This window comes from Cebus imitator, unplaced genomic scaffold (genome assembly GCF_001604975.1).
Source record: "Cebus imitator isolate Cc_AM_T3 unplaced genomic scaffold, Cebus_imitator-1.0 Scaffold96, whole genome shotgun sequence".
In the NCBI taxonomy this organism is placed as follows: Eukaryota; Metazoa; Chordata; class Mammalia; order Primates; family Cebidae; genus Cebus; species Cebus imitator.
In genome coordinates, this window is record NW_016107411.1 from 2,662,640 (window position 1) to 2,670,453 (window position 7,814).

Consider the following 7,814-nt stretch of genomic DNA (forward strand, 5'->3'; position numbering starts at 1 on the left):
AGACAGAGTCTCTGTCACCCAGGCTGGAGTGCAGTGGGGTGATCTCGGCTCACTGCAACCTCCGCCTCCCGGGTTCAAGCAATCCTCCTGCCTCAGCCTCCCAAGTAGCTGGGATTATAGACACGTGCCACCACACCTGGCTAATGTTTTGTATTTTAGCCGAGACAGGATTTCACTGTGTTAGCCAGGATGGTCTCGATCTCCTGACCTCATAATCTGCCCATCTTGGCCTCCCAAAGTGCTGGGATTATAGGCATAAGCCACAGTGCCCGGTCCTGACATGACAATATGTATTCTTTTGTTTCTGGTACAGAACCACCACCACATGTCTACATGGCAACCCTCTAAAACAGATATTATGGGGAGACAAATTATCTAAGGCTTTGATTAAAGTATGAGACTTGCTCTAGGTCATATGGTTGAAACATGACAGAGCTCGGTGTCTGAGAATCAAAAGGCTAAGTTTTTCCACATTCTTCACAGTACACCAGGATAAAAGCAATATTTACTAAAAATTGAGGTATTTCTCACCTGTCCATCCACTAACACAATGACTATTACTATTATTTTTTTAGAGACAGGGTCTTACTCTGTTGCCCAGGTTGGAGTGCAATAACACAACTGCAGTTTACTGCAACCTCCAAACTCCTAGGCTCAGGTGATCCTCTCCTGCCTGCCTCTGCCTCCTGAGTAACTGGGAATATTAGGCACATATGACCATGCCTGGCTTCCAATTATCTTTTGAATTCAGAACCTCCACGATAGTAGAAATGAGCAAGGTTAGAGTGTATAACTAAACCAGTTAGACAAGGAGCTAAAAGATGGAAAGAAAGGGCAAGAAAATCCTCTCTTCTGGGCTACATAAACACATCTGGGGACAGCCCAAGGTTTCACTGGTAACAACAACTCAAGCAAGAGTTTGGCTAGAAAAGAAGTATTCCAAAGCATTGGGACTCTGATGCTGGATTCCAAGGAGAAGCTGATTCAGATTTATTCTTCCCAGACGTTAGTCACACTCCTGGGAAATCCAGGTATTAGCAATTCATCAACATTTTAGATACTTCACAGAGGGAACAGAATCCCAAAGTAAGAAACACCATTGTACCTTGGGCCTCCAGTTTCTTTAGGAGGCGGTTGTCTGTCTTGTTCAACACCTCAGTAATTTTGACCTTAGGTGGCCGACCTCGGCCCCGTTTCACCTTGGGGACTTCCTTAGTCTTAGCCTTCTCAGTATTTCGAGGTCGACCCCGTTTGCCAGTAATTGCCTGAATCCTTGATGGGATCTCCTCTGCTGAGAGCTGCACCCATTGCAGGCCCTACGGTAGCAAAGAAGTCTGTTACAGTGGGAAGGAATCAGTGCAGGCCATAGGCCCTCAGAACCATTCAATGCCCCAGAACCTTCAAACCCCACAAGCATATTTAACCCTTGGGTCTGCACCTCTGGTGTGTCTCTTTCTTCAAAGAAGTCTCCAACAGGCATACGGGGACTGAAGCTAAAGTGCTCACGGCGGACACCGTGTACCACGTTGCGGCTCAGGTACTAAGAGGAGGAAGTAAAGTAACATTAATAAAGTTGGAAGCTTACTATGTCTTTGGCCAGCAAAGGCACAAGCAGAAAAGGCCCAGAATAGACAATGCCAGCCTGTTGCCACTGAGCCCAAGAAAGGAGACTGTGCTTCGTTTTAAAAAGCTACATTACCTTGATCACTTCTGGAAATTGCTTCATCCTCTTCCCACAGGGGCCATAATACCAGGTCTCCCCCTGCCACCGGTGGCTGCCCTTCTTGATGCGTACCTCTCTCCGCCACCTGCCAGAGAAGCACATGGGCCCTGCCGCCAGGTCACACCCCTACCCACTCCCATGACACCTAAGGGCCAAGCCCTCTGAGCAGATGGTCCTCCCCACATTTGTATCACTAGAAATACATGTAGATCCAAAAGCACCTGGAGAGAGAAGCTTGGCTAGAAGGCTGACTTGAGCTCCAGCAAACACATCAATGCCCTTAGGAGAAAAACAATACACCAAACTGCACAAGATCAGACAGATCTCCACCCCTCCTTTACAAAATCAGTGAGATAAACAGCCAGAAACCCCTCCCTGATGCCATTCAGAGCAGTTACTGGATTTCCAGTAAAGAGGATCAAGACCTAAGGGGAATAAATGCAGAAGACAAAGGGCAGGGAGGCAAGCAGAAAAGTAAATTTGCTGCTGACTCCATGAAGTGACTCAATATGCCAGAGTTTAGTTAGGAACTCTGTGTTCTGAGCAATGTTATTCTAAGACTCATCTTTCTCTCAAAATTTTAAGCAATACTCAGACTTGGTGACCACAAGTAGCCTTGAGGGGCAGGGGTGGGGAAGATCCAGGAAAGCAGTTATTTCCACAAGGCCCTGGTGTCAGCTGATTTGTTCATTTTGGTCACATACTGTTCCTGCCCTTACCTCTCCAAAGAGCATTAAAATAGCAACAAAACCATCCCAATTCGTTAGTACTAAATCACTCCTCATTCATTACTATCCCTTCTCCACAGAAATAGGACAAGCCAGCTAGTTTGGATATGAGCCCTAGGGTTTGGAAAAGATAATGGCTGGAGCTCCTCAGCTAGAGCTGAGCAGAACCGAGTTACTACAAGATGAAGAAAGAATAGGTGAAAGACAGACCGACCTTGAGAAAGGAAGGAAAATCGAAGAATCTAGAATCTCATGCCAAGAAACATTATCATTGCAGATAACTGTACTGTAATCTACTCTTGTCTGGCCCAATTCCTCCCCCACCTCAGAGGAAAAGAGGCATTCCCTTCTTTCTAGAGTTATGTATTAAACTTGTCAAGGTCAATGCATGAAGCAAACTAGAGCATTTACCCATGTTGGAGGGGAAGACGAACTTCCTCTGGGGTAGCAATACGTCTCCTCAGGACATCACCTTGGGAGGAAGACAAGAGATACCCAAGTTAACAGTTCAAGCAAGATATTAAAACAATACTCCAGGAGGGAAGGGCTAAATGCAACATGGGACAGAAAGTTTTTTGGAACCAGACAGGAATAAAATAGAATCTGGATACTCACCACTACCAGAAGTAGTGAGTCCTTCTCCAGTGATCTCTTCCTGGTCAGCAGTGGTTTCTGGGAAGCTGCTGATATCCTTATTTGCTGGGGAGGCTGTTGGGAAGGCAGCTGCTGGGGAAGTTACAGGAGAGGCTTTTGGGGACGCCACTGAAGCAGTCAAGGGGACTTCTGAGGAGACTGCTGGGAGGATTGCTGAGGAAGCTGGAGAGACCACTGAGAAGACTGCTGGAGAGACAACTGTAGAAGCCACTGGACAAACTTCTGGAGAGATTTCTGGGGAGGCTGGTGGAGAAACCACCAGGGAGACTGCTGGGGAGGCTGTTGGCGAGACTGCTGGTGAGGTTGCTGGATGTAGCTGAATAGCGGATGGCTGATCGGGAGCTGGCTGAGTCAGGGATGGTGGGAAATCTGAAGACTGAGTTTCCATTTCTTCCTGTTCAGCGTCACTACCATTATTCAGGTCAAAGCTGTTATCTAGAATCCAAAGGGAGAGGATAAACTTAAAAAAAAAAAAGAAAAGCATCACATAAAACCAGAGAATCTCCTCAGTCAAACCTGGACCAAGCTAAACAGGGTTACTTCAAGGGCTCTTCCCTAAGGCTGAAAAAAGAAGTAGCTTCTGGCTTTTGTTCCAACCAATCATGAAGATTAAAGGGCAAAGTTGCTACAGCTGTCACTGTGTAAAGCAATCAGTACCTTTTACCTGGTGCCAATAAGGCTGCTAGCCTCATTTTCCCTACAAATTCCAAGTCTCACAAGTTCTTCAAAGCAGAAGGCCCAGGTCAGAGTGTAGCAGCCTGTGCCTCCTTTGGTCTCCTTTAGTCCTGTGTGATATACTATCACACAGCCCCTCAGCTCCCAGCAAGGTGGTCTTACAGATTTCCCACTCTTAATGCCCTAACTATGAAACTTACTCTCTCATCTTTTCTCAGGTCAACGTCTTTCTTTGTCCTATCTACCCTCACTTACCTTGCAGGACAGACTCCCCTAGGACAGGTGGAGAGGCGGGACTGGCAAAGATAGAGGTTGATGTTTGACTATCATCTGCCAGGAGACTGAAGGCAGTAGCATTATTGAGGGAAGGGCAATCAAGGGCAGAGATCACAGTGCTGTCCTCAAGAGGCAGCTTGTCCTCTGCACCCATCAGCTCCGTGTCATCAATACCATATAGTCCTCCACTCACTGGCTCTGTTCACAGGAGTAGAAAAATCAGAGCAGAATAATGACAAAAAAACCAGAAAGCAAGATTTAAGAAACATTGGTCAGAAAATATCCAATTCTAGTTCCCACAGTGTGAAGATTCTTCCTAATATTAAATTAGGTAACAACTACAGCCCTCTCCCTGAAATAGTAGTCATGAGACTATAGAGATCATAAAAGTTTGAGGGGAGGCCGAAGCAGGAGAATTGCCTGAGGCCAGGAGTTCAAGACCAGCCTGGGCAATATAGGAAAACCTCATCTCTACAAAAATAGTTTGAGGTGAAAATTAAAGGAAAGGCATTGGTGGTATTATCTACCCAGAGACCTAGGCAAAATTCTAGCATTTATCATAAAATATGTCTTGTACTTCAGTGGGGTAAAAGGTAACCGCTCACCGATAAATGCTTTCTTCCTAGTTAGAACCCAGAAAGACCAACTGTGTGGTGCTAAGTTCCTCAGATCCAGTGAATTATTATAGCCCAGCGCTCTTGGCCAAAAGGAATACTGGGAAAGAACCTGGGACATGAACCAATTCAGCTCAGAGTTCAGTGAGCACAGCAAGGCCAGTAGCATGTAACTATAGTCTGCCTTAGGCCTATCTGGAAGTCCCAGTGCCCCTGATTCCCTAATACTTTCCCTGTTTTACTGTCTCTTTCAGGTAAAAGTTGGCTATTCTCGGCATGGATAAGTTAAAGGGAGCCAGCCTACAGGCCTACCTGGTGCCAGGGAGTTGAAGGGCTCCAGAGAGTCTTCACTGAGGATTGGAGTGTCTTCCAGTTGATCAGGAAGATGTGAAGGATCATCTAAACAGCTCACTGTGGGGTCAGGGACCAGGACTGAGACTTCTTGGTGTAACGATTCCACAGAAGGGACAGAGCCATTGTAGCCACACATCTTCAGTTCTAGGAAATCCCAGGAGAGACCAAAAGTCAAAATCAGTGCCTTCAACTGGTTCACTTAGCTACAGTAGGCAGTCAATCTTTGCTAGAAGGATGTTTATTCATTCAACATTTACTCTGAGCAGAGATGTGTTGGTAAAATCAATCCTACAGTGGTCAAAGAGAGGAAAAAAGAGAGAGGTCTGAGACAAGAATTCCATCATGTTCTCAGATATCTCCCCCATCCAGTGGGAAACAGAGAAAACACCCTGAAATTTTCTAGAGTGGTGGTTACTCTTTTACCAGGAATTTGCAAGCTAAGCTTTTATCTATTTTGAGGAAAAAGATGAGAGGGGTTGTCACATGTACTAATGCTAAACAACAAAAAAGGAAAACTGAGCAGACAAACGATGATATATGCTCTGCCTGCTTCCTTTCCTCCTTTGCATGCCAATCACTACTTGGGCTCAGCCCACTTCAGCAGCCAGTCCGATTGTGCCGTAGTCAGTTAAAACAACCTCAATGCCCACTGCTAGACCCTAATCCCTTCGTATATTTTTAAAGATGGCTTTCTTGACGCAAGGTGTCTGTTGGGGCTGCTTTGGGCTCGCCCACCTGCCCTCTCCAGGCCAGCAGCTCTGCATGAGCTTGAAATAATTTGCACTCCCACTCGTGGAGCTGGTGCTGCTGCCACAAAAACACCAGCCACTTGGCTCTGCTAATTGCTAATCACCAACATGCAAATCAGCCTCCACTGCAGAGAGCTGAAAAGACAAGTTTTCCTCACCTCAAAAAGCCACTGTCCCCCCAGCTCCATTTTCCCTTTCCCTACCCAGTTCACCAACCCAGTTATACCTGGCTGCTCTTCTTCCAGCTCCAGGCTGCCTACCAAGCCAGTGCCATTCTCTGCCACAACTGAAGTCATCTCCTTTTCTGCTGCCTCGTCAGGATGGATACCACTGCCTACCTCCTGGGAGGGTGCAAAGGTTTGAATGCTAGATCCCAACATAGGAGAAGTCTGTGGGGAGGTAAAAAAACTAGGGGCTCCATTGGGCATCACCTCAAAATTCTGGTCAGGAAAGGAATCATACAGTTCTTGTGAATCAAAGTTAAGCCCCAGGGGACTCTGGGTACCGTTGGCCCAGAACTCTTGGCTCCCAGCCCGAAGGTTAGTGTTGTGAGTTGGGGATGAAGGTTGCCGGCTGCCCACAAGGATGCCGTTGAGTGGGTATTGTCCCCCCGAGAACTGGGAGAGAAGGGGTGGGTCCTTGAGGTTGCTGCCAGGATTGGCAGATGGGTACTGTGAGTAGTTCCAGAGACAGTCGTAGGCCACGCTGGGGTGATGGAGGTGTGAGGTGCTGGAGGAGTGGGGAGCAGAGTTCAAAATCCCTGAAGTAGTAGTGTGAGATACAGTAGATAAGCCATTAACATTCACATCCCCATTCAAACCTGGTAGAGAGGGAAAGAAAAGGTCAGTTACAGATTTGTAGGCGAGCAACTCTGCCAAAACAAACCCAAACTAATAACACTGACTAGAAAAAGACAAGGTAAAGGGAAGGGGGATTCCTCCCCTGCTGTATTTAGTTTTTTGGTCTCTGGAGAACACCAAGCCCAGAGGCTCCTGGATGTAAGCTTAACACTGCTGCTGAGGCTGCTGAGTAGGGGGGCTAGAGAGCTCTCCAAGCCTACCACAGGAGCCACCAGCAGAGCTGGTTGCTGCTGGCTTTTTTTTTTTTTTAACTAAACGAAGCTGTTTGCAGACTCCCTACAGTGACTTACATTCTGCCCCACTCTTATTCCCTAGGGGATTTCTTCCCTTAGAGGGGCATGACTGAATTCTCCAGGGCCCCCCTTTCCCCGGTGCCTATTTGGCCCCACAGTGGCACCAGAAGGGACAGCCTCCACCTCACTGGCACATGCAGATCCAGCACTTTGTGCTGGGCTAAGAATAGAATTTGCAGTCACCACAGCGACAAGATCCCAGCTCAGGAGGCTGGGCTTGGCCCTTCCCCATAGGCACTGGAAGGTAATATGCCAGCTGGGGGGTCAGGGGAACCTTTGCATGCAGTGCTGTAGAATTCAGCTCTTAATATCAATGACAACCTCTGGAATGAAGGAAAATCAAACAAAAAGAACCAAGATATAAGGAAGCTTGAGGGGTAGGGGGGAATCCAATGAAATTAAGGAGCTTCTATCATCGGCAACCCTCTTGGAGAGAATAGGAGGGAGAAGTAGCAGTATTTTTCTGCTGCAAGGAAGGACGGAAGCATGTGTGCTTCTCTCTGCTTCCAAGCATGAAGGACCGGAAAGCCAAGCAAGATTATAGAGGTACCTGGCAGAATCATGGTACAGAACAACTGATAAGCCAAATCCAGGAAAAGACCCAATCCTAACAGCAACACCTCCATATAGAATTATGAACTTCTCTCTGGGGAACTAGGTAAGCACTAAACTTTCCCTTGTTCCTACCTTCCATCCAAGGACAGAAGGTGGCACAGGTACTTCGAGCATCTGCTTTTCTCTGATATACAAACTAAAAGGCAATACACTGCAACCTTCACTCAACTCTCAGTCCTGGCCCATTGGAGCTTCCCTAACCTCTGCAAACAGCTTCTTGGAAGTCTGGTCCTTTATCTCTCTCAGGAGTCCAACCTAGTTATCAGCAGCAGT

General features: G+C 47.0%; 2 protein-coding genes across 3 annotated transcripts in view; one reads left to right on the forward strand and one right to left on the reverse strand.

Annotated features, from left to right (window-relative positions):
* RBMS2 (RNA binding motif single stranded interacting protein 2) overlaps positions 1-5,009 on the forward strand; it is a 42,552-nt gene extending 37,543 nt beyond the window's left edge. For both annotated transcript variants that reach the window (XM_017536141.2, XM_017536143.2), the window contains one exon: positions 4,925-5,009. Coding sequence is in view for 1 of the 2 variants with exons in the window: in XM_017536143.2 (XP_017391632.1) it covers positions 4,925-4,954 (30 nt within the window). In the remaining variant the exon portion in view is untranslated. The remainder of the gene's footprint in view (positions 1-4,924) is intronic.
* BAZ2A (bromodomain adjacent to zinc finger domain 2A) overlaps positions 1-6,671 on the reverse strand; it is a 16,350-nt gene extending 9,679 nt beyond the window's left edge. The window contains exons 1-8 of the mRNA XM_017536134.2: positions 6,000-6,671; positions 4,983-5,168; positions 4,036-4,254; positions 3,067-3,540; positions 2,863-2,923; positions 1,700-1,808; positions 1,439-1,540; positions 1,106-1,316 (exon numbers count right to left, since the gene is read on the reverse strand). Coding sequence (XP_017391623.1) covers positions 1,106-1,316; positions 1,439-1,540; positions 1,700-1,808; positions 2,863-2,923; positions 3,067-3,540; positions 4,036-4,254; positions 4,983-5,168; positions 6,000-6,201 — 1,564 coding nt within the window. The 5' untranslated portion in view covers positions 6,202-6,671. The remainder of the gene's footprint in view (positions 1-1,105; positions 1,317-1,438; positions 1,541-1,699; positions 1,809-2,862; positions 2,924-3,066; positions 3,541-4,035; positions 4,255-4,982; positions 5,169-5,999) is intronic.
* Between the last annotated feature and the right edge of the window lie 1,143 nt (positions 6,672-7,814).